This window comes from Ambystoma mexicanum, chromosome 1p (assembly GCF_040938575.1).
Source record: "Ambystoma mexicanum isolate Mex_15411 chromosome 1p, UKY_AmexF1_1, whole genome shotgun sequence".
In the NCBI taxonomy this organism is placed as follows: Eukaryota; Metazoa; Chordata; class Amphibia; order Caudata; family Ambystomatidae; genus Ambystoma; species Ambystoma mexicanum.
This window is the reverse complement of record NC_090921.1, coordinates 27,134,258-27,161,147: the sequence shown is the minus strand read 5'-3', so window position 1 is coordinate 27,161,147 and position 26,890 is coordinate 27,134,258. Positions and strand designations below refer to the sequence as shown.

Here is a 26,890-nt window from a genome sequence, read left to right as displayed (position 1 = left end):
TTGAAGAGCCGCAGCAAGAGGATAGAGCCTTGAGGGACGCCACAAGTGGAGAGTGTGAGAGGGGAGAGAAAAGGGCTCAATTGAACCCAGGAAGGTCGGTCCGAGAGGAAAGAGGTCAACCAGTCCAGTGCCAGTCCTGTCATGCCAAGGGTGTCACAGAGCTGATTAGTCAGGGTGGCAAGATTGACTGTGTCGAAGGCAGAGGAAAGATCCAGATGGATAAGAACAGATGGAGAGTTGGAATCGAGATTTGAGAGCAAGTCTTCATGGATGTTCAGTAGAGCAGTTTCCGTGCCTCTGGTTGCTCTGAAGCCAGACTGGTGGTCGTGGAGACAACCAACAGATTCTGTGTCTTGGATCAGTTGGGAGATGACCAGCTTCTCCAAGAGTTTGCCAAGGAAGGGGGTAATGGAAATAGGGAAATAGTTAGCTGGGCAAGAGGGGTCGGAAGAGGGCTTTTTGAGGTGAGGATACACAAGGGAATGCTTGAGGGGTAGCAGGAAGGAGCCAGTGGCAAAAGAGTGATTACAGAAATCAGCTAAGGTTAGCATAAGGGAGACAATGTTGTCCTAGATAGTTCTGGAGGAACAGGTGAGCACTTGAAATATATAACATGGTTCAAGGAGCCAGAGAAACCTGTTAAGATCCACTTAATAACACACTTTTCTCTGTGATTAAAGGGCAATGGCACAGTGCCTGTTTGCACAAATGGGAACTGCAGCCGTACGCTTCGCATTGCTGACCTGGCTGGAGGTACATCAGTACTTCTCAATGTGCTTTGGTCTGGTGGACAGTTGTCGTATTGACAATTACCTCCAGCCTGGAGAGGTGTGTGCAGTCTCAATACACTGTACGTGCCTGTACTTATTGTTACCCAGAGTCCGCCACAACTGTGCCCGTTTTGTCCCTGTGCCCCTTGCGTCCCTTTTATCATCAAACATGGAAAATTCAAAGACTTTGTCTGAACGTGAAGACGCAGAATCGTTGAGACAAACTAAAAGTTCCAATTACATATCGTCCATATCTACAGAAGCTCTGATGAACGTTCCTGAGATGTTCTTTTAATTTCTTTCAGCCCCTGGTGTTCAAGCCATTGCAAATGCAAAGTGGTTTCAGGTTACCCGTTATGAACTTTTATTGCTTGTAAATTCTTTTGAGTCAGCTTTCAGTGCAATAAAAGAAGAGCAGCAGGCTGTGAGGCTTATAGCCCTGCAAAATAGGTATATCCTGATATGATATGGCATTTATAATGCACCTGTATGATATATGATATGTGAAGTGGCATTCATAATGCACCTGTACACAAGTGTTTCTAGGCGTGAGTAGACAAAGAGGGAAAAACAAAGGGAGGACAAAATAACAATCTTACTAGGTCTTGTGTCATTCAGATTGTGCAAGTGCATGGAAGGAGGCGGGGGTTGAGTGCCAGGGTGAAGGGAAGTGCAGTTAACTCACAAGTGCAGCCATCGGGTGGATCATAATGTAGAAGTGTGCCTGATATCCCCTCTGTGTAAAATTGCATTTAGAAGTGTGCCTAATAGCGTGCCCTACTTGCATTTAGACGTGTGCCTAATAAGCCTCTCTGTGCAAAGTGTGATAGCCTCACTGTGCAAAGTTGAATTTAGAAGTGTCCCTGATAGCGTGCCTAGTTGAACTGACTAGTGTCCCTAATAGTCTCTCTGTTCATAGTTTAATTTGAAGGTGCGCCTGATGGCGTGCCCGGGCTGAATTTAGAAGTGTGCCTAATAAGCATCTCTGTGCTAAGTTGAATCTAGAAGTGTGCCAAGTATCCTCTCCGTACAAAGTTGAATATAGAACATTGAAGAACATGTAACCCATCACCACGCTTACTCTCTTCTTTACACCACCACTCAGCTAGAACACAGAGATACTATGACACCATTCGGTATAACTGTTCTCATACCAACATCTGCCGCATACTCCCCATCACTCTATCTAAACACTGCTGGTTACACACCCCCAGCCAGGCGTTCTCCTCAGGCCTAACGCAGCCACAATCGGTCTGGATAAAACCTGCCAGAACAAACACACTCAACCACCACACCTACCGCTAAGAAGCAGCTATTATACGAATACCATATCAGCTGCACACATAGCCGGTGCTCACACGCACCTTTGACTCTCTCTACTCTCTCTACTGACCTGAACTTCGGTTCCCAAGGGCGTTCAACCTACCAGCGCCTTCAGACCATACCAATGGTATATAAGGCGCTATATAAATGCAAAATAACATAACATAACATAACATAAGTGCAGAGGGAAGGGACCATAGGGTTACAGATACAAGCCCTTAAGTGCTGGGGAGCCCGGAGGCAGTGCAAGGGCAACTGGACATGCAAGAGCCTGGGCCCCGAGTTCAGAGGGTGACCAGGTGACCAGTGGGCAGGGGAGAGAAAGAGAGAAAGCAAAAGCGAAAAGGAAGGTCTTGAGTCTGCTCAGAGAGAGAGAGGCAGGGAGGCTGTTCCAGTGGGAGGCCCAAGCCGAGGAGATAGACTTGCCCCCAACTCTCTGCTTGGAGAAGCATCTGACCCTCAGACAGTTGGAGGTGGATGAGAGGAGAGCTCGAGAAGGAAGATGTTTTGGAAGAGAAAGTTGGAGGTAGAGAAGTTCCAGGCCCCAGAAATCCTTGTGGATGATGCAGAGGGTCTTGAAGTTGATCCTTGCAGCCACGGGCAGCCAGTGAAGAGATTTCAGAGCCAGAGAGATACGATCCCTGGGCTTGAGGCCAAGGACTTTTACTTTTTTACTTTAAGTTATTTACTAGGCACAGCCAAAGAGGCCTGGAGGCATATGTGTGCCAAAGACAATCAGTAGCAAAAAACAAATTACAGGTCTGAGAGCTCCCCATTATTTAAATAAGTGTGTTTTTTTTAAAAAATACTTCCAATGTCGGGCAATTTCTCAGAACTATAGGCAGGGCATTCCACCTAGCCCGGGCAGCCGTCCAGAATGCAACCCTTCCATCCAATTCAAGTGAAGTTTTCAGAATTTGCAGGTTTTGTTCACAATTTGAGCAAAGGGAGCGCAGCACTGGTTCATTTGCTCTATTGGCGATATAGGCAGGAATCCTTTAAGAGATTTATAGGTGATGGTAAGCAACCTAAACTCTAGCCTCTCTGCAATGGGTAGCCAATGCAATGTTCTTCTCACCTCCGACACATGAGTAAGCTTTCGGAAACCCATGATCGCTCTGATGGTGCTATTCTGCACCACCTGGAGTTTGGAGAGTTCTGTTTTTCCTACCCCTATTAGAAGGGAACCACAATAATGAATTTCTGAGGAGATATTAGCTCGAGCAATTGTTTCACAGGTCTTCTGAGATAAAAATGGGCAAATATGAGAAAGAAGCCTAAAATAGTAGGCCGGCCCTGATACCAGGCTATTAACCTGAGCAGAAATGCTCAAGGTCTGATCAAGGGTCACTCCTGGTATTTCTATTTTTCCCTTTGCTGGAATGTCATGATCCGCAATGTGGAAAGATTCATACTCCCGCGTCAAGTTTGGCGAGTCTAGGTGTGGAACCAATGATCGTTAGCTCTGTCTTGCCATGATTCAGTGCCATCCCACTCATATCCATCCACTCGTATATTAGGTCGTATTCTTCAGGTCGTATACTTCCGACACTTATCTGGCGTCCTTCTCATAGATGCCTGTTAGAGTGATGAGACACTGAGTCATCCGCATAGTTCGAAAAGTAGATCTTTTTTTCCTCTAACATGTGAAAAAAAGGGACTGTAAAGAGTTTGTATAGGTCAAGTCTCGCAGTCCTGTTCTGAATAAGTTGTAAAGGTCGAAGAGTAGAGGCAGGAAGATTTAGAAAGAGGCTGTTGCAATAGTCCAGCCTACAGAGGACCAGAGCTCTGGAGACAGTGAGCTTCTGGGGGAAGGAGCGGAAAGGCAGAATACCTCTGAGGAGGTGTAGCTTGTAGTGTGACTTCTTAGAGACATCAGAGATGCGAGGAGAGAAGGAGAGGGTGGAGTCGAAGATGACCCCGAGGTTCTTAGCCTCACAGGAAGGAGCAGGACGAGGGCCCAGAGTGGGAGGAGAAAGAAAGAAAGAAAGAAAGAGGCCCAGAGTGGGAGGAGAAAGAAAGAAAGAAAGAAAGAAAGAAAGAAAGAAAGAAAGAAAGAAAGAAAGAAAGAAAGAAAGAAAGAAAGAAAGAAAGAAAGAAAGAAAGAAAGAAAGAAAGAAGAGAAAAGGAGGTAGCTGGTGTCCCAATGAGGAGGATCTCAGTCTTACTGGCATTAATGCAGAGATCATTGGCAGCACACCATTCCTGAATTGCGGCCAGACAGTCTGGTTTGAGAGAAGAAGCAGAGGTGGCTGAGGTGAGCCTGAAAGAGAGCCGAGTGTCATCCACATAACATGAAAATTGGAGCAGAAAGTAGCGGTGCAGCGGGCAAGAGGTGCCAGGTAGTGGTTGAAGAGCCAGGGAGAGAAGTAAGACCCCTGGGGAACACCACAAGTAGAGAGAGACAGAAGTGAGGAAAGACCCAAGTTGTGCACAAGTGTTTCTATGAATCCTGGACCTCCTAACAGCCATGGAAGGTGGGGTGCCAACAAATTGGGCGTATGTACTGCACTTTTGTGTCTCCTAACGATTCAGAAAATGGGACTCTGACACAAACAATTGCTACATTGTATAACTTTAGGGGGGGTCATGGAAAAGGAAGGGGTTGATCGAGCATGAAGGCTGGGGGAAGGCAGGTAACTGCAGCCCGACAGCTACAATATCATCGAAATGGTCAATTGTGACCAGGCAACACTTTTACGACTTGGTGCTATTGTGGAGAGGAGATGTAATCTTTTTAGTGAACATGGAAGTTGTTATTCAGTGTCCAGGGAAGTCTGGCCATGTGGTAGTGATGACTTGGAGCTAGGTAATAAACCCTGTGCAAGAGGTGCTTAAGGGCAGGGTGAACAAATGTTTCATGCGTTTTTCGATCAGGATCTCTGGAATGACCAGGATGTGGCCAGAGGCCATGCAAGCTGAAATGGTAGTCGTTAGAGATTAGCATGAAATGAGGATGCAAGCAAGTCTGGGCGGATAAGATGTTTATTGTCAGCTCAAAGGAAGCTTGTTTGTATCCCGCCTCATATTATGGAAGTATCCTTGTTAAAGCCACGTGCATCACGACTAGGGTTAGAGGTCTCCGACCAGATGGAACCTGTAGTAAATTAGGATGGTTGTGTGACTATGTAACCATGCGATGATGTCATGAACTACTACGGAAAGATCCCGAGAAGGGCTGTGCTGTAAATCTGAGATAATGCAAATGCATGTTGAAAGGGGATGGCGTTTAAACAAAAGTATCAAATGAGAGCGTGGGAACTGAGGGGGATTGCATTTCTTTGTATAGGGTTGGCTCTGTTCAGATTCTAATGTGGATAGGTTGTACTGTCATTATATTGTCCACTCCCACTAGGCACCTCATCAAGTCCAGCAATTGAGTTGTGAGCTGTAGGTTGCAGCGCTTTAGGGACTGCAGAGCTGGGTATAGGGTCCTTGACGGCGGTCATTCCGTACTGCGTAGCACCCATTGCGCATCAGGCATATGTGGAGGCAGAAGTACGCCGGTTCCCTGGTTCATCTTCACTGCATGCTGGTGCACGCAAGCACTGTGCTGTGGGCTGGTGAATAGGCACTGGCGCCCCGAGTTACAAAGCCACACGGTCAACATTTTCTTGCCTGTCTCATTAACTGCTCAGGCAGGGGCGAGCCAGGTTTGGCGGGAATAGGTAGAATGGCTGCTTATAGCAGCGACGGTTCCTTACCCTGCTCCGCTAGAAGCAAGACTGATGCCTCTGAGCCACGGCCTTCATGGAACTCCTGGCATGGCCTGGTCCCTGCCCGCTCTTGGCACCAGCAGAGCTGAGGTCATGGACAGACTGTTCCGGATGTCCTCCATGGTGTTGCCGCTTGTAGCGGGTGCTCACAGCAGCCAAGCTGGGAGGGCCAGTGTTTCCGCTGCTGGACATGTCATTCCCTGTAGCACTCTATAGGTTACACGTGGGTACCACTGCATTCAGTGTCCTTAGCAGCTGTGCGCGGGAAGCTGCCTGGCCTCAGCCCTCATAGCAGCGGCCTCTCCAAAAGCTCGACAGGTGATCTTCAGGAGCCCCCAAATATTCTCTGCTGCTGATCCTGACATTCACATGTGCCCTGGGGTCATTAGTTTCCAAAATTGATAACGTTATGTGGAAAATATTTGTTAAATATAGCTAGTCACACCAAGAGATTGATCACCCGGCAACCATCTAACTCGGTCGCCCCTCCCACTGTTTAACCTTTTGATATATCTTGTCTCATTCTAAAATACTACGTTAATACAACACAAGCAAAAACAAGCATTTAGCACGTTAAACAGACTAGTTGTTTAAAATCTAGTTTGGCCGCAATATACATTCTGTATTTAACACATGTGAAGTAAATAAAAAGTTAGCTGGTATGTACAATGGCACACACTTGCAAAACAAATAAGCCGCTGCGCGTCCGCGCTAGGGCAGCAACTAAATAATGCCTGGAGGTGGAGCGTGAGGCCGGCAAGAACAAAGAACATCACCATCCAACTCCTTGCTGCAACCCATCTCACCATCGTACTCCTCAACCACACCCCAGATACCCTCAATCTCTTTTTCACTGACCTTTACATACTACTTGAAACTCTCAGCCAATGACCCAGTTGTCACAATGTGTGACCTCAACTTAACCAACATGACAAAGGCCTGTTGTCTATAGCTAAAGGTTTTGTTTGTGTCTGGTTGTATTCCAATTGTGTCCATCTAACTCCGTCATGGTTGTGGGAATACCTTCCCAGGTGTTCTTTTAGTTTTATTCAATGCTGCTTTGCCAACCTATTATGACATTCATTATCCAGTCTGCTCCTTCTTTCCATTTCGCCCTCACCCAGTCCATGGATCTCTCCTGCCATCCAATAGCTGAGGACAGCCATGCACCTCAAGTTACACACCTGGCGCAAAGCTTGCTCCCCTGTTTTCTTCACTGCATATACAGACCCTATCCTTGCTCTCAGCATTGCCTGACTGCAAAACATTTCAACTATAAACTCAAACTCTTGTCCCCCACCATCGCAAGATGTTTAAGACACAAGAATATGCTTGCTCCCAAACCGGTTCCCATAACAGGCGTCAAAATGTACATTCACCATTAGCTAGTGAGAATTGACTCCTAGCGACTATGTAAAGTAGGCAATGAAAGTTTTATACTCCTGTTCATATCACCTCTGCAAATGTCTTTGCTTCTACTTCTCAGGCACACACTTCTATTCCTCCCGTATGCCTCCTCTCCACTCTCTTTCACACCCAAACTTCCCTCACCCACCTGCCTGCGTCTCTCCTACTGAACTAAAAACCATCCTCCACCCGGCCAACCTATCCTATGCTCCTATTGATCCTCTTACGCTCAATAAACTACAACCTTAACCTCTCTCTGCCAACTGGCCTCTTCTCAGCCTGCTACAAGGTAGGCACTGCCAGCCCCATCTTGAATAAAACCTACACAGTACCTCAACAATCCTCATTCTACTGACCCATCTCAGTTCGGACCGACCACTCCAGAATCCTTGAGTATCTTAACAGCACTATCAGTTACCTCAAGGTAAACGCCCTGTGGACCCCATCCGATATGGATTCCACAGCAGAAACTTTTATGAAACTGCTCTAACTCATGTGTTTTACTATCGTACCAGTGCTCACCACTCCCACCTCTCCTCTATACTACTCTATCTCTCTGCTGCTTTTGACATCACAGAGCATCCCTCCCTCCATTGGCTTGAAGGATAATTCCCTCAAATGGATGGCCCCTTATCTCTGGCATCACTCCTTCTCCATCTCCTGGAATTCTAATAACTTTGCCGAGCGCCTTCCCGCACGAGTCAGTCTTCGGTCCACTCCTCATAACCCTAGACACCTTCACGGATATACTCACAGCATCCTTCGGCTTCTAACATGACATCTAACATCACCAACTTCCTCTCCACCCCTTGTTACTGATTGGAAGAACGCTGTTGTATGCTAAACTCACTCAAGACCTCCAATGCCAACCCTACAGTGTCTCCCATCTCCCATCCCTCATATCCTTTGAAGTAGGCAACTGCCTTATTCCACCACTGGTGGAAAACGTCAAGACACTCGACACTCGGCACAGTGCTGGAGGCATCACTGAACTCCGAGGCCCATGTCAATAATGCTGTTAAAAACTCCCATTACCACCGTAAAAGTGCTCCGCCAAATAAATCCACTGGTCTCGTGCAAGAATTGCGAAAATGTAGTCAGCGCGATCATCATGCCTCGCCTGGACTATTGTAAGGCTCTTCCAAGTGGGGCAAGGAAGACGTATGTGCAGATTTATTTATTTACTGATCGCTTGTAAGGAGCTTTATACAACAGAATTGTGTTTTAAAGCACCAAAATTCACGACAATCCAAAACAATGCTGTTAGAGTAAAATGCAACATCCCCAGGAAAGACCAGGTTACCAGCCACCTAAGGGGCCTTCATTGGCTGCCTGTTGAAAAGAGGCGGTATCCAACAGGTCACACCCACATTTCTTGCTGTTGAGGGGTCTGTGATATAGTAGGGTGAAAGCAACGTGATATATATAGGAATAACAGACTACCTCCTTTTCCTGTATTTCACCAGTTTTTAGGCCCAAAACAATGACAGAAAAGTTGACGTGTGACAACAGGCATAAGCAATACTCAAAATATTCTAGTTCTCGCAAAAGAAACTGAGTATATATATTTCACAAAAACAGTTTCCTAATTGCAAGTTGTGGTGTTAAAAAACATAAATTACAACATCATTTTCACAAGTACAAAAGACAATCATAAATCTGCATGGGTTAGTATACAAAAGACTAGCATCTCCATTATGCCATCTAACCATTAATTCTACACCAACAACAACGCTTTTTTTTTGTTGGAGTTCACGTTGGTCATTGATCGTCTTAAAGCAGAGCAATTTCAAAAGCTTAGAGACAAAAAGGGCCCTTTCACAATGGGAGTGACCGTAACCGCCTTTATTGAAGTAGGCACTAGTTTCCAAAAAAAGGAAGAAATCAACAAAACGGGCAAAGAATGGAGCAAAAGAACAAGTTACTTACAAACTGGTAACCTTCTTTCGACTGGATGTTCCTCCAAAGTATTCCACATCTTTGACATGTAATGTCCACAGCTGTGCTGCTTTGGAATTTTTTCAGCAGTGGGAGTCCTGCATTCAGTCGATGTCCCTCGAAGACCTCCGTCGAGGGCGACGTCACCGGATGTTATAAATAGGACGCACGGCACCCGTAGCATCAGTTTATGTTTTTTCCTCCATAACGTGCGACATGCTCGTACACAATGCCAGTTTGACTGCACATAGCCTTGAGTGAACGCAAGCTGCAATAGCATGGGAAATTCTCCAGAGGAGCAGGCTGGGAGGGTGATGTGGAATACTATGGAGGAACATCCAGTCGAAAGAACGTTACCAGTTGGTAAGTAACTTTTTCTTCGAATGGATTGTGTCCTCCAACATATTCCACATCTTCGACAGACTCCCAAAGCAGTACCAGCAAATGGAGGAGAGAAAAGAATTTAGAATTACCAATCAGATGGCAGAATAAAGAACCGCCTTACCAAGGACATATCTTGACCATGAAGTGTATCCAGGGAGTATTGTTTGACAAAGGTGTGGATAGAAGCCCATGTTGCTGCGTCAAAATATTCCTAATAGGAACTCCCAGCTGCAGGGCTGTGGGTGTAGCCACGCCCCTAGTGGGGTGAGCTTGAAACCCCTCAGGAGGGTCCTTGCCAGCCAATCGGTAACATTCAGTAATGGTGAGGATAATCCACCTGAACAAGGTCTGTTTGGTAACAGCCTGGCCCAATCGGTGTCCAGCATACCCCACAAACAGTTCATCGTCCACTCTGACCCTGGACATCCTAGAAATATAAAAGCTCAGAGCTCTCCTAGGGTCCAACCTATGGAGTCGCTCCTCTTCCTTAACAGGATGAGTAGGAGGAGGATAGAAAGACGGAAGTACCACTTTCTGGCTTAAATGAAACTCAGACACTACCTTAGGTAGAAAGGAAGGACGTACCCTCAGTACAACCCCATCCTTGTGGAACACAGTAAAGGGCGGCTTAGATGAAAGTGCCTGCAATTCACTCACTTTGCGAGAACACCGTCTTGAAAGAAAACGGTCTCAAAGGACAAGAGTGCAAAAGTTCAAACGGAGCACCTATCAGGAATTTGAAGACCAAATTCAGATCCCAAACCTGCACCTGAAACGGGGACGGCGGGAACACATTAGTGAGGCCTTTTAGAAATGGGGAAATCAAAGGAATCTTAATATAAGAACATTCTTCAGACAAGCGCTTAAAGATAGACAGCGCCGCCAGGAAACCTTTAATGGTACCTACTTGAAGGTCCCTGTGGGCCAAAGAAAGCAAGAAAGACAGAACCAGGGGAATGGAACACTGAAAAGGATCAACATCTAGTACTATGCACCAGTCGCAAAACTTACGCCAGTGATACATGGATTTTGTTGCTGGCCTTCTGGCCGAAAGCAACACCTCCATCACGTCATCCGGGAGGTCCCAATCCTTATATCTCAACCTTTCAGATAAGAAGCGTGAAGGTTGAGAAACTTGACCTTTAGATGGAAAACCCGACCTCGGACCCAACCCGACCCGGCGAAAATCACCCCCTCGTGAGAGAGAGAGAGAGAGAGAAAAAAATCCTCTCGGTAGTGAAGACGGTGTGGGAGGTAGATGGACATTTCTAGAATGTCCGGGTACCACGCTCTGCTGGCCCAATCCAGAGCAACGAGGATCATGTGTGATCCGAAACCTCTGCAACCTCCTTAGCACATGAGGAATGAGGGGGACCGTAGGAAACGCATACATAAGTGGGAATGACCAATCCACGACAAATGCATCTCCTAAGGCTCCTCTCGGAAGAAATTCTCTTAAGCAGAATCACTCGCACCTCCGGTTGGCACCAGTCGCGAAGAGATCCACTTGCGGGGTTCCCCAAAGGGCGAAGATCTCCAGAAGGACTTCCTGAGCCAACTCCCACTCGTGAGAGACCGTGCTCTGCCTGCTCAGAGCGTCTGCCGCTGCATTCTCCTCTCCGGCCAGATGAACTGCAGAGAGTGATATTCCCTGCTGGATAGCACAGAAACAGAGCTGCATCGCCTCTCTGCACTAACGGGAGTGACCCTACCCTTCCACCCCCTTTTTTTGGCGAGGTAACGAAAGACCAATGTGTTGTCCGTTATGATCAGAACACTCTTCCCCAGCATAGACGGCAGAAGATCCTTCAGGGCCAGCCTGATGGCCCTCAGCTCTAACAGGTTGATGTGGAGTTTGGACTCAGATGGAGACCAACGACCGATGGCGGTCAAATCGTCGGCATGAGCTCCCCATCCTGTGAGGGAAGCATTCGTCACTACTGTCGCCTCCGGCTATGATTGCCAAAACGGCTCTCCCTTCATCAGGTTGAAATTTGTCCACCATCTGCACCTTGGGAGGCGATCACTTCCCCAAGGACGTGTCCAATACAGCCCCAATGTACTGGAGCTGTTGGGAAGGTGTCAGGAGCGGCATGTGGGACTGAGATGATCCATCGTTTGCTCGGGAGAAAGCGCACAGATCTGCCAGTCGTCCAGGTAGGGGTAGACATGAATCCCCCCCCTCGCCTGAGATACGCAGCCACCACCACCATTAGCTTGGTGAAGACCCTTGGGGCGGAGGTCAATCCGAACGGCAGGTCCCGAAACGGAAAGTGTAAGCTGCCAGCCGCAAACCACAGGTACTTTTTGTGCTTGGGATGACTAGGCACATGAAAGTAAGCATCCTGTAGGTCCAGAGACACCAACCAATCCGAAGTCGAAAGGCCTGGATGACCTGAGAAAGTGTGACCATCTTGAACTTGTCCTTCCTGAGAAGTTTGTTCAACCAACACAAGTGCAGGATGGGTCTCTATCCCCCGTCTTTGTTTAGAATCAAAGAATATGGGGACTACCAGCCCTTGTTCCTCTCCGCCACGGGCACCAGTTCTATCGTGCCTTTCTCCAGCAGGGTCAGGATTTCCTGCACAAGGAGCGGGTCTGGAAGCTTCAAAGAGAGATTCCCTTGTGGATTGTCATGAGGCTGCTTTAGGAAGGGAAGGCAGTAGCTGTGGACTATTGTATACAGAACCCACGCATCCGAAGTAATAGCTCGCCATTCTTCAAGATGCTGAGACAGTCTGCCCCCAACCGGCAAACAATGGAACATGGCCTCATGCTTGTTTTGGAGCGGCTGCGGCAGCACCTGAAGGCAAAGAGACAGCTGCCTGAGTGGCTCTGGCACCCCTATTTCCCCGACCACCATGGGTACTTTTACGCTGACTCCTTTGACTGGCGGCTCCTCTCGTCCTTCCAAAAGAGGAGTAGTAACGAAAGGAACCCCTCCTCCACTGTTGTCCCCTAAGATGAAAAGGCAGAGGTTGATGCACAGCTGCGTTCAAAGATTTAGCCGCAGCTTTTGAGGTCTACAACCTCTCCAGGCTCTCGTCAGCCTTGCTGCCAAACAAATCCGCGCTATCAAAGGGCATGTTCAAAAGACGGGCTTGCCCATCCGGAGCAAAACCCGACTTCCGCAAATCTGTGTACACCGGTGCTCGCAGCCATGGACCGGCTAACACTGTCGGCCATGTCCAACCCCGACTGAAAGGATTCACACCCGCCACCCTTTTCTGCAACGTCAAATTAAAAGGTAACACCGGGTCAGAGGACGGACCTTGATCCACAATTTCAGTTAAGTCATCCTGAACAAAAGCTCCCGGAGGACTAGACCAACCAAGATACTCAGTGACCCTAGCCATCACTCTCCTATACGAAGACTCAGCATGAGTCCGAGGCTCAGGTCTGCCAAACTCCACCTTAGGAAGCCACTGGCATCATGAAGAGATTGATTTAACTCTTCCAACTGACTATCCCCGGAAAAGACAGAAGCCACATCGGGATCAACAGGGTCAAATCCCAGATCTGACCTCTCCTCATCCTCATAGATATCATCCAGAGGGAGAAAATACTCCTGCCTCGGGACAGAAGAGAGTCTGGAAAGCACTCCGGGACTGCTTCCGACGAGGCAAGTCATCCCTCAAATCGTCGGTGGACATCCCCTTAGCAGTTTTATGGGACTTACTGGGTTTGGAACCCCTACCTACCTGTAACTTCCCCTTACACTCCTGCAAGGCCTTAGCAGTCAGCGACTGGCATTTGGAACAGTCGTCGGTGTTGTGACTCTCGCCCAGACACTGCAAACAAATCAGTAATCGACATCTTAGACTTGCAGTCCCGGCAAGTCTTAAAGCCAGACCGCAGAGTCGGAGGGGTCGAAGAAGAAGACATATTCATGAGGAACACATGAGGCACGCTGAGTCTCCGAAGCAAACACGTTTGCAGGAAAAACGGAACTGAGGCTATGGGCACTGTGCATCCTATTTATAACATCCGGTGACATCGCCCTCAATGGAGGCCTTTGAGGGACATCGACCCGACGCAGGACGCCCTCTGCTCAAAAATGTGCGAAGTACACAGCTGTGGGCATTACATGTCAAAGATGTGGAATATGTTGATGGACACAATCCATTCGAAATACCTTTGTTTGCAAGCACTAATTTGGGTGGAATGACCTTTCCTGGGCATGGGGAGAGCAAATCTAAAAGATATCATTCTGGCACCAATATTGGTAGGGCGTGAAATATATATAGCAATCTCGGGAGAAGGGACATTTTAATAGCGCTGATTCGCCTAAGCCAAGATATTTCTTGCGCAGCCCAACTTTGTAGGGAATCCTTGGAATCTTTTAAGAGTTTGGGGATATTGGCTTTCATCAGGCCAGCGTAAGTAGGGGTCAAGTTCACCCCCAGGTAAGTGATATGTGTGGATTTCCATTTGAAAGGATATGTATTCTGTAGGGTGGAAAGGGTGGCCAGAGACTCCAACAGGCTCATACCCATCGACTTTATCTATAAACCGTGTTTATCGTAAAACCGGAGATCGCTGCGAATTGGTCCAGCAACTCCATGAGGGTGGGGATAGAGTTGAGCGCCTCTCTCAGAAAACAAAGCACATCATCTGCGTAAAGCGCGATTTTGTGGCATTGCCCTTTGACCTCGAAACCCTGAATCCCTGGGTGCAGGTGAATCTGCTGTGCCACGGGTTCCAGTGCCATTGCAAACACTAATGGGGACAGAGGACAACCCTGCCGAGTTCCTCTTCCCTGGGTTATCAGATTGGTCCACTGTGAGTTAGCCCGCACACAGGATCAGACTGGAAAACATCGGGCCGAAGCCGAATCCCTTCAACACTCGCCCTAGATATTCCCATGACATGCTGTCAGGAGTGACAAAGTACCTGGGAGTCCAGGGGCCAGGGCCACCAGGTCCACTGCTCTGCGAATGTTATGAGCTGACCGGCCTTGTATAAACCCAGTTTGGTCTCCGTCAATTATTAGCGGTAGGATCTCCCCTAGCCGCCGCATGATGACCTTACTAAAAATCTTCGTATCAGTGTTGAGTAAAGCAATCGGCCGGTAGGACGTGCACTCCGTGGGATCTTTTCCCGGCTTTAAGATCAAAGTCATAGCCGACTCTGTCATTGTCTGAGTGACAGATCCTGCCTCCTACAAGGAGTTGAAAAGCTTCGTGAGATGGGGCACCAGCTCGCCACTAAAAACTTTGTCAAATTTGTTCGCGAACCCATCAGGGCCCGGGGCTGTCCCTAGAGGTAGCATTTTAATCACACTCTCAAATTCCTGTACAGTTATTGGTTCCTCTAAGGGGTCTCTAAGGGCTCGTGGAACTTGGGCGTTTGTTATGAATTCTTCCGTGGCACGTGGGTCGCCGACATTAGGGGCTGCCTGCTCAACAAAAAACTGCTCAACAATGCATAGTTTACCCTCCTCTGAAGAAACATAGCTGCCCATCCTGTCTTGCAAGGTATCTATTCTGTTACGTTTCAATTGCTTTTTCAGTTTGGCTGCCAGTAGTATGTTGGCTTTGTTCCCCTTCGTATAGAAGTACTGTTTTGAGCGCATCATATAATGTGCTGCCCTCGCTGTGTGATGTGACTCAAGCGCTTTCCTCTCTATACGTAGGTCCCTCAAAGAACGTCAGTATCCCTTCTCTTTATGTATAACCTCAAGTCTATGAGTTTCTCCCTCCAGTTGGGCCTGTACTGCCCTTCTGGCTTCCCCCCTCTGAGCAGCTTGTTTAATAAGGTGCCCTCTAATTACTATCTTACCGGCATCCCACACCAAGTCGAACCCCACATTGCCAGTGTCATTTTCTCTAAAGTAGAAGCCTACAGTTTCAGCTATGTGAGTTCGAATCAGGGGATCTTCCAGCAAGAGGTTGTCTAATCAGCAGACTGGCTTTCGAGGTGGGGGTCCCTGAATGGGGGAGAGTATTAGTCTCACAGGAGAGTGATCAGATAGAGCTTCTGGGAGAATTTCGCCGTCTATCACTTGAGAAATAAGCGTATCGGACAGAAAAAACATATCTAGCCTGGAGAAGCCCTTATAAACCCCTGAGAAATAAGTGTCATCTCGCTCTTCCTGGTGGAGAAACCACCAGATCTCTATTAGGGAATGCTCCTGCAATAATGTAGTGAGGGCTAGGAAGTTCTTTTTATCCGTGGGGGTTGGGGCCAGCGTCTTGTCCACTAACGGGTTAACAACAGCGTTGAAGTCCCCGCCCAGGATTAGTTCCCCCTCTGCATGTTCTGTCAGGGTCTTAGACAGCAACGCATTGAATAAGTCCTGTTTAGCATTTGGAGCGTATAGCGAAACCAGTGTAATCATGCGTCCTCACAGCACTGACACTACTAAGGGAAACCTTCCCTCCACATCCCGCACCATCTTCAGTGCTTTTAGGGGAATACCCTTGCGCACCAGAATGGCGACCCCTTGCTTCTTCGATCCACTTGAGGCAAAGAATTTCATGGGATAGAGCTTATTATTAAGATGAAATTTGTCCGTGGGTAGAAGGTGGGGTTCCTGAAGGATCAGTAACGATGCGTCAAGCGTTGCTAGCCTATGAAACAGAGCATTACGCTTTAGGGGGAGTTTAGGCCCTGGACGTTAAGGGTAATGCATTTGACATCTGGGGTCGCCATTCTAAGGTCGCTCAGGTTATTGTGCTACGTTAGAAGACATTGTTTCTCCCAGAAACAGAGCCCTCTCAGACCCCAAACCTCCCCAGATCCCTCCATCACATCTTGCATAGGTATGATAACACAACATATCTTATGCGGATAGCAGGATGGCCAAGTAGGGATTCCCGCCGAGACCCAAGAACTGCTCTGTGACTTCTAGGTGGCAAGGCATGAACGAAAACATAATCAGTCCCAGCGATGGTGCGTCTGAAAAACAGCAACATAAAAAAGGTAAATTTCAGAAATAAAGGAACGTAAGCCAGCCCAAGTAAGGCTCGTAATGGCCCACTTTCTTTAACCAACATCAAGAAAACCGTCAACAGAATGGTCGCAATCTGCTTAGGGCGCCCAACATACTATTCTGTAAGAATTGATCTCCATAGATAACAGGTAGCATCTGGCGTGCAGTGTGGCGTTCTTCTTCAAAGCGTGAACACGGCCTCAGCATCTGCCCCTGGGTGGGTAATGCCCTGGCCTTCAGTGAAAAATCGCCCGATTATAGAGTTACCAGGCTTGGGCAAGTACTGAGATGGTGGAGGGCGCTCAGCGGGCTGCGGTTCCTGGTCCCAGTAGAGTGAAACAGCGCCCAGGGACCCGTTGCATCGCCTAAGCTCCCCGCAAGCACAGGTTAGGTTCGAGCAGTAGGGCGCAAGTCTAATCCGCATAATGGGGGTTCTCTCCCCTGACCCAAGGTTCAGTTGTAAAGGTGGGTGGGGTTTGGCACCTCTCTCTGAGGTACTCCATCCTCTACTTCAGCAGTTTTAACATAACCATGTGGGATTCACTGGAATTGGCTTTGCCGGGTATTTCTGGTTAGCAACACGTCCCAAGGTTTTCAATCAGTATTCAATCAGCTTCCTGGCAACTCTCTCCAGGTGTCAAGTCGGGGCCAATCAGTGTCTGCTGTGCCCCCTTATTCTCCCTGGTTTCCGTTTCTTGGTATGGGGTATGCACCAATCGCTGCCACCCCTTGGGCATTCTTCGCTTGTCTCTCGGCATGGGGATGAGGTCTGGATTTGGTGGATCTTGCGCAGGTGGCTCTGAGAGGGCGTTAGCCTTTGCTCCGACCATCAGATCCTTTGCGTCGTCTTCTGAGGAGATTATATGGTGCTGATTGTGAAGATCGAAGATCAAGCTGCATGGAAGCCCCAACGATAATGAATCTTTTGGTCTTGAAGCCAGGCCGTTACTCTTTGCAGGCGTCTCTGACTCGCTAAAGTTTATGGGGAGACATCCTAAAACAGCTTTAACGTTGCTCCTCGGAACTGTATTGATTCCGCTTTCCTGGCTGCCGCCATGATCTCTTCTTTCTGGCGAAAGAAATGTACTCTGGTCAGGACGTCTGGGAGTAGGTTCCTCCTCTGCTGGGCGGAGCAATAGACACAATGGGTTCTGTCCAGGGTCAGCGCCTCCGAGGACGAGAGGCCTAGTAGGAACCTGAACAGCGCGCTCACATAGTCTGGCAAATCCTGATCCGACAGTTGCCGCGGGACTCTTCGGAGATGCACATTATTCCTTTGTGATCTATTTTCAAGGTCGGCTTGTTTAGCCCATATATCTTCCAGGTGTTCTTCAATGGTCCGCACCCTCTCTGTAAGAATCTCGTGTTCATGCATCTGTTTACATGTTACGTTTTCTAACTTGTTGACCCTTGCTTCAAGGCCTCCAAAGTGTGAAGTTAAGTCGGCGAGAGATCGGGCCAGAGAGTCCTTGGAGGTCTTAATCTCCATTTTAATTTCTTGAGTGATATCTTGTTTGAGGGATTTCAGCATCTCTTCAAAATCAGTCCTGGAGAACGCCATTTCTGCAGGTTTTGGCGACATAGGGGCGTGGTGGATGTCTGCCCCAATTGTTTGCATTCGGGTATCGATTGCTAGTTGGGCTGTTAAGAAGGGTTTGATGCCGTGGGATTTCTGCCTTCCCACCGCTTTTGGCATTGCCAGCCTCCCAAGCTCTGAGGAGTTCCAGCCGACGATAGCCTCCCGTTCTGCTCGCAGGGAGGTAGAGCTAGTACAGGCTGTTAGCAGATGATGGGTGAATTATAGCCAAGACCCTCCCAGGCAATCCAGCCGTCTTCTGGAGGGGTGGGTGGGGGGAGGCTGTCTTAATGCAGGCGTTGTGGGTCAGTTTAAGTCCTTAGCTTATTTTGGCCCATATGATTTCGGGAGGCAAACTTCCCCGCTAAGGGCCTCTGCATGGGTGGACCCTCTACAGATGGGAGCTGAAATATTGAGGGCTAAATAATGACAGCGTCGTAGTTATGGGGAGCCTTACAGTATTTAATTTGCCTCCACTGCAGCACGCGTTCAAGGGGCCAAAATGGGGTGCAGTCCTGGTTCTAGCTCTTACTCATGAGGCCTCGTTATACTGCCCCTTTGATATGTCACTCCGGACCCCATCTCTGAGGACTCACCGCTCCAGTCTCAGTGCTATCTTCTGCCGAATTTGTTGCTTGTGAGGGATAGGCTCTGGGCGCTCCACACCATCGTGACTACCGCACTCCCTGTGCAGCAGGATCACAGTTCACCAGGCTCATAGCGAATCTCGCCACAGGCATGGAGCCCCTTCTGCTCTCAATGCAGCATGAGTCCAGGTCGGCAGCCCGAGGGCCACCAGCTCCGCCTGCACCTATGAGTCTCCTCCTCCGGCTTCAGCTTGCCATCAGCGTCCGATCCCCAAGCGGGGTCCGGGGACAGCCCTCCACTCGATATAATGGACAACCTCGGGCCCTCCGCTTCAGGACCGGGTTGTCCGCCGTCTGTAACCGTTATCTTCGGCGCTCAGTCCGGTCAGTGCGTTCATCTCCGTCACGCTGCATTCCGGTCTCCAGTCTCACATTTGGCTGCAGGACAGAGAAGCGCTACTTTCCAGGGAAACAAGCTTCTGTGGGGTCGGGGGAATGGGAGCTGGGCTTACTGCTTCAGCAGGCGGTCCGCTTGTATGTTGCAGTCGGGCGGATGCTCCGTAGCTTTGTTCGCGCGCTCTGCCATTTTGCTTACAAAGGGATCGGGGCGGAGGTCCAGGTTCCTTCACTTCGCGGCCACTATTCCCCCCGGATGTTCGTCCGCTGGCATCCTCATATCACAGACAGCCAGAATATCACAAAATCACTCAGAGATCATGCTATTAGACACTGATATTACAGCATTTCGGGCGCCATGTCACGGAGGTCACAGCTAGCACAACCGCATGGCTTGCTGCCTAGCCACACCCTGTTGTCAAACGGGAAATTATATCGTACTCCCTATTGCAACGAATATGTGTATATTGGCCTATGCCAAGCTGCTTATAAGCCACTTGCGAAGAAAACCGTGTTGTAAGGTCCTGACCTTAGAATCAATGTAAGCCGCCATTTTAGGTCATTCCGCCATCTTAGGTTCTCTTTGTAAAGTCACCCTGTGAGTTAAAATGTTGGACAAAGTCATTCCGAAATACAACATGGCCGTCTTGACCTCTGTGTGTAATTAATATGTAAGTTGCCTGCAGGCCACTTGTTGGGGTCGTGAACTGAGACCTTGTCCTTCGCTGACCTGTGTGTAAAGGATTGCTCGTGCAATGAAACAAATCCACAAGCATATGTTAAGAACAATGTATCCAAATACTGAACTAAGAACACTTGTTTAACTACATTGTATTAATGTTTGAGAAGACCTTTATGAGAAATCCTAAATAATACTGTTACCGTGTAGGCTTGTTGGCGATTGTATTAAAGGCAATCCCTATGCATATAGTGGTGCGAACTCAGCATGAACCCTAGATCAGTAATGTATTAGAGGAATATTAACCCGAAGTAGGGTTAGACATCATGTTCACAAATGGTATCAAAGAGCAACAAATTTTAATGTACAGCGTCTCTCACTAAGCACAATGAACCACGCTGGAGTTTGTTGTGTTGTACTGAGGGCCGAAAGCTATCTGTTACTTTTCTTGGAAAATTGTTCAGTATAAAATAAAGATCTTTGTATGTTCATTTGTAACCCGTGTTCGGTCTATTTCCTTTTGGGGTACTCAGCCTCGATATTTTGATTTTGTTTTCACAGTTGGCACCCGAATAGAGACCCTCAAGATTGATGCCGGATTGTCGAAGGTTGGGATCGGACGGTGTGACAAAATAAGGGGCCCCTTCTGAACGAGACACGACACCTGAGCAGTGCTGCACGACCCGATCCCTGGACGATTGGCTTGTGGTCCGAGACGGCATCTTGACGAGGGTCCACTTATCGAGGCGGGCAGATTTTCCGAAATCACCAAACACGAGGTAAGATTAGTTAGGTAAGATTCTTTGTAATCCGATCGGACCTCCTTAGGACTGATCAGGTGGGTCGTGACCCGATTCTTAAATATCCTGATAATTTGATATATTGTATTGTATTGTATCTGCAGACACAATTATTGACCAGGTAACACCAATAATTTGATATGCCTGGGAAATTGTCTACCTGCTTCAGGGCGTTGTTCCGCAGTGATAGACAATCTTTGGAATTTAGCCGTCCAGCACCACAGGAGGGGTCGCCGGCATGTACTATGCACTGTAAGCATAGCATTGGAAGTATAGTGTTTAATGATATTTGGCACAGACAAACCAGGCATGCCTCCGAACTTCAGTGGCCAACCAATGGTAGTTTTGAAATCCCTTGTATTGAGTATTTAGAGCCAATTCTATTAAAGAAAAAGGCTGGACCTGCAGCATTCGATGTTTTGCAGAATTGGAAAAAAGAAGCGTTTCAGCAACTTAAGAGTAGAGAAAAACATGCACGCCGTCATAAGACGAACGCCGAAAAAGCATTATTATATGACCAAGATAAACATTCTGAGTCGACTAGGAATATGGATAGGGCTTTCTCACTTGGAATTCAGAAAATGTATCCTTCTAAAGACCTTCATGTTTCTGACAAATTCATCAACAAATTGTTAAATGAGCGAAGGCCTGGTGCCTCTGTGCCACCTCTGTATGTTCCTCTTCCTGCTGCTTTGTCTCTTCCTGTTGTTCCTGCTCCTCCTTAAGCTCCTCTTCCTCCAGTTACTGTTCCTCCACCTATTCCTCCACCCCTTCCTATTGCACCAGTAACACTACCTCCATTGAATTTGCCTGCTCCACCTCTTCCAAGTGGTCTTGTGCCCCTTGTAGCCGATTAGGGTGCAGGGTCAGGGGTTGTCACCCGCAATACTGTACCGCCAGAGAAGAAACAGGATTTGATTGCATGGGCTAAGCATTGTATGGAGAGAGATGATCAAGCTAATGTTTTTGCCACACATTTTAATATGGATAATTTTCCTGAGAAAAATGTTTTTATTGAAGGTTTAGGGATTCATTTATGTGTAATGTGGGGCAAATTAAATAATACAGATCTCCCGCAAGGGTTAAGGGATCTAAATACTTTAGCGTTTTCAAGAGACAATGTGTAGAAGGTTAATGAGCATGTCGAGAGGTTATTTGAGTATAGAAAGGAGTTGGAAAAGTTACAGAATGAGGATGACGAGGGGGAAGTATGTATGTACAGAAACGGTTCCTTCCTTGTCGAAAATCGATATCTGAGGAAGCACGAATTTGTACGAAAGACTCGCTTAGATGGATTTCAGATATGTTGATAACTCCAGTTGAGGTATATGACACAAACAGTCAGTATACGCCAGAAATGCAGAGGAAAGTGATACAGGTAATGATAGAGTACCTACAGGATGATTGTGTAAAGAGAAAAACTAGTTGTCCCACAGAGTAAATGAGTAGTTATAAGAGAGCTTTTTCACTTGACACTTCTTCGACTGCTTTAGCGCTCGACTTAGCTCTGTTGCTTAGTAAGCGTTCGGAGTTGCCTACTTCTCAGTTGCCTATGAGAGAGGTTCCTCCGACATTTGTCCCGAAGGTTGAGATTGCGGCCGATGCTGCGGCGGGTAGTCGCTGTGAACATTCCTGCGCATTATGTATCGCAGTTTGTTCACGTCCCGTTCTCGAGACAGGAAGTGAATACTATTAGACAATCTATTCCTGATATTAGGAAAAATCCGACAGGATTCCATAAAGAAATAGAGTCCGTCTTGCAGTCTTCAGTGTTCACCCTAGGTGATATTGATTTGTTATTTCCTGTACTCCTGCCCGTAGATTTATGGAAACAAGTTAGGACTATAGACGACGTACCAGGGTTGGGAGATACATGGGCGAACATGACTAGATTCGATGGAGAAAGGCCAGCTGGTGAAAGACCGCCCCAGGTGATACTAACTTTGCCTGATAGAATTGTTGCAAAATTGAAAACCATAATTCCTGAGAAAAGAATTATTTGGGACAAACTTACGGCCTGTGTCCAAGGGAAGTCTGAGGGTGCTACTGAGTTCTTTAATCGGTTTGAACAGGTATTCTCGGATTTCAGCAGACAAGACTTAGGCACAAGAGTCTGGGAAAAGATTATTTGTGGACAAATTTGTGCGTGGATTGCTGCCCGACATCCAGTCACAAATGATGTCTTTTGAGAGCGCTTGGCAGGCGAAGTCCCAATCAGATGTACTGCACATGGCTCAGTACTACGAGAATCGTGTCAACAATTAAAAAGATAGAGTTGAAAAACGAAAAGGTGATTTAAAGACTAAAGTATTATTACAGCAAATTGTTAGAGGCATCAGAGGGGGTAGTTTGCAGATTAGAGGTCAGTATGTTCCACAAGGGAATGTGCCCTTGAGTCCTGTGAACATTAACCAGTGTGCCTATTGTGGACCAGAGGGTCATTGGCGTGCACAATGCCCCGTCCTTCGACAGAGGTCGAATAACACATTTGGGAATATGGGTAGACGATCCAGAGGTCGCCCGGGTGTAGGGGGCCCTGGTAGAGGTCAGTTTGCACAGGATCCTCAGCAACCTTTCTCACAGGATAATCAGACTCCAAGTGTGGATACTAGGAACATATTTGATCATCCTTCTGCTGCATATCTATCTGAAGAGCTTCCTTTTGATGATATTCTGTTTCGTTAGGATTGCCCGAAGCAGGGTTTAGAACCTACACCTATTCCCGTCAATCAGAAAGGTCCCTACATTGAAATGGTAGTAGGAAATAGGAAACATCAGTTTTGATAGATACTGGAGCACAGACGTGTTCCATTGATCATTCACGGGTTCCAAACATTCCACTGTCAGGGCAAACTAATGTTTCTGTAGGGTTTTCTGGCACACCAGTTGTTAGTCCAGTTTCTCCGGTACCTATTTCTTTGGGTCCCTTTACGGACCACTGTCCATTCCTTTTGACTTCAAATTGTGGAAAGAATTTGCTGGGTTTAAATCTATTGAAAGAATTAAATGCAATCATTTATTGTTCTTCCGATGGAGTGCGCTTGACGATTTTACCACAGCAACTTTCTGTCTCTCAATTCTTAACTAGACCTTTGCCACCAGAATTCAGTGATGTACCAGAGTGCTTATGGGCTGTTGACGACAATGATGTCGGTGTTTTGCTGATTGAGCCTGTTAAGATAGTCTTGAAACATGGAATTGAGCTGCCACGCATTCCCCAGTATAAGATTTCAGTTGAGGGCGAGCGAGCTTTGAAATGCATTGTTTCCGATTTTGTGCATCGCAGGGTGATTGAGGAAATTTCAGGAAGTTTGTGCAATAGTCCGATTTTACCCGTGTACAAGAAAGGCGATAATGCAATTCTATTCCGTTTCATAATTGATTTACGTGCCATTAATAAAGTCGTCGCTCCGCAATTTCCAATTGTGCCTGATGTGACGACAATATTGACAATAGGCCTCATTACACGGTAGGCGGTGAACCATGGCGCAATTAGCGTCATGGTTCATGCTGGTAAAATACCAGCCCCGCTAAAGGTGAATTACCGCCCCATTCCAAGGTTGGAGGTGCGGTAATTCCCCCTTCCACCATTGCCCTTCCCCATTCTCATTTTTGCCCCATAGGGCATAATGGGAATGGGGACGGCGCTAATTACGGCACCGCAAATTGCGGTACCGTAATTAGCTCCCTGGGTCCCTTTGCGGGTTGGTTTTTAATGCCTGCAAAAAGCAGGCGTTAAAATCCCCAACACGCAAAGGGACCTTGTAGTAAGGCGGTAAGGATTTACCGGTACCGGTAAAAAACTGGTACCGGTAAACCCTTACCGCCTACCGTGTAATGAGGCCCAATGATTCCAGCTACAGCTACAGCTACTTACTTTAGTGTTGTGGACCTGAAGAATGCTTTCTTTAGTATTCCTATACACAAGGATAGTAGATACTTGTTCGCGCTCACCTTAGGGAGACGCTCGTTCACATTTACTCTTGCACCTCAAGGTTACACAGAGAGTCCTGGCATTTACAGTAGGGCTTTGAAAGAACAGCTTGATACCCTTGAACTGCCCTCTACTTGTACATTGCTTCAGTATATTGATGACCTGCTTTTAGCTGCTGAGCGCCTGTACGGAGGGCAATGTGTTGTTGCTTATTCATCTAGCTAAAGATGGTCACAAAGCTTCGCTTAAAAAGTTTCAATATTGTTGCCAGGAGGTCGCCTATTTAGGCTATCTTCTGTCAAAGGAGGGAAGAAGATTGACACCTGAAAGAATAAAAACACATTTCTGGCATGTCTGTCCCAAATACACAGAAGGAAGTTAGAGCCTTGTTAGGAATGGCTTCTTACTGTAGGTTGTGGATCCCACATTTTTCACTAGTGGTCAAACCGATGTTGGCTTTGACAAAGAAGGGCATTTCTTCGCCATTGCCATGGAACGCGGAACACCAGCAATCGTTTGACTTGCTCAAGACTGCATTATGCTCAGCACCAGTTTTGGGCACACCAAACTATGAAAAGGCCATTGTGTTGTTTGTGCATGAATGTGATGGATGTGCTTTGGCTGTATTAATGCAGGAACATGGAGGGAAGAATAGGCCGTGCGGTTACTTTTCATCCGCCCTTGATCCTGTAGCATGCGCTTTGCCAAGATGTTTGCGAGCTGTCGCTGCTGCGTCTGTAAAACAGAGTGAGGGAATGGTCCTGGGCCATGATCTAACCCTGATGGTGCCTCACTCTGTAGATGTTCTACTGAACCGAACCCAAACGCAACACCTCACTTCCGCACGGTTGGCGTGATATGAATTGATCTTGTTTGCTCCTCACATCCAAATTAAGAGGTGTTGTGTTCTTAATCCGGCTGAACTCCTACCTTTCCCGCAAGGTACTGCTTGCGGCGATGAAGAGTCACATGACTGTTTGTATACTACCGAATAAGAGACAAAGGGTAGAATTGATTTGAAGGATACTCCTTTGAATAATCCGCAAGGAGAGCTGTTTTGTGATGGCTCCTGCTTCAAACTTCTGGATGGTACATCCACAGCTGCTTATGCAATCACCACATTAAGCACGGTTGTAGAAACCAATAGAATCACGCATAACTCCGCGCAGGCTGCAGAGATTATAGCATTGACCCGAGCTTGTGAACTTTCCGAAGGTCTTACAGTAAACATATATACTGATAGTCAGCATGCCTTTGGGGTGGTTCACAACTTTGGGAGACTTTGGTCAGAGAGAGGGTTAACTTCACATGGCACCAAAATCCAACATGGCTCCCTAATAGTACAACTGCTCTCAGCGCTTGCGCTCCCTACTCAGTTAGCCATCATAAAATGTGCAGCACATTGAAAGATTACAGGTGACATAGGAAAAGGGAATGCTTTCGCTGATCAGATAGCTAGACAAACTGCTACTGATCTCTTTACGGAGATGTATGTTTCAAGGGAGACTTTAAATGCCTATGCAATGGACGAGGGTGTGGGGTCTGTATGGGATATCCAAGCCGATGCCACCTTAGAAGAATCCAAGAGGTGGGCTGAAGGCTTGGAGAAACTCGATGATGACGTGTGTTGGGTGGACATAGTTGAAGGGAAATGGCTACTCCCTGATGCTTAAGTAATGATGATGGTCGTCATGGCCCATTGTCCTACGCATATATGTGCCCAGAAAGTCACGAAAATGTTAGAGAAAGTTTGGGCAAATGACAAAATTTCGAAAATTGCCCAGAGCTATGTTCAGGACTGCATGATTTGCCTACAACATAATGTGGGAAAGAGGACAGCAACTCCAAGGGGAAGTTTTGGGCCACCCTCTGTCCCCTTCGAAGTCATCCATTTCGACTTTATTGAAATGGAACAGTGTAATCATATGAAGTACGTATTAGTGGTTATCTGTGCTTTTAGTAAATGGGTTGAGGCTTTCCCTGTCAAAGATGCTACAGCCATGACTACTGCAAAAACCATGTTAAAAGAATACTTCCCGCGGTTCGGACTACCAAGAGTCATCTGGTCGGACAATGGTCCACATTTTGTCGCTGCTGTAATTCTGCAGATATGTGCGGCATTACAGATCGACAAACGGTTCCACTCGGCCAGACACACTCAGAGCGCCGGACTAGTAGAAAGACACAATAGTATCATCAAGAACAAGCTTGCTAAGACGTGTGCTGGCACTAAATTAAAATGGCCGGACGCCTTACCGATCGTGTTATTAGCCATGCGTACAACCCCTCAAACTAAGACTGGGCTCTCTACATTTGAGGTGGTAATGGGGAGACCGGCCAATATCTGGAACCTTCCTAAATGTAGATCTTTGAGAAATGTTTAAAATGTATTACTTGCAGATTATTGCAGCCAGTCGACTAAAAACCTGTATTTGATTTATCACCA

At 47.3% G+C, this 26,890-nt stretch overlaps 2 protein-coding genes across 2 annotated transcripts in view; both read right to left on the bottom strand.

Annotated features, from left to right (window-relative positions):
• The window catches only part of LOC138581058 (uncharacterized), a 471,910-nt gene that overhangs the window by 377,772 nt on the left and 67,248 nt on the right, over positions 1–26,890 (bottom strand). Inside the window, 2 exon segments of the mRNA XM_069652139.1 lie at positions 14,432–14,699; positions 17,686–18,248. Of these exon segments, the coding sequence (XP_069508240.1) occupies positions 14,432–14,699; positions 17,686–18,248 (831 nt within the window).
• The window catches only part of LOC138564764 (zinc finger protein 154-like), a 139,174-nt gene that overhangs the window by 91,373 nt on the left and 20,911 nt on the right, over positions 1–26,890 (bottom strand). The gene's annotated exons all lie outside the window — the stretch shown is intronic.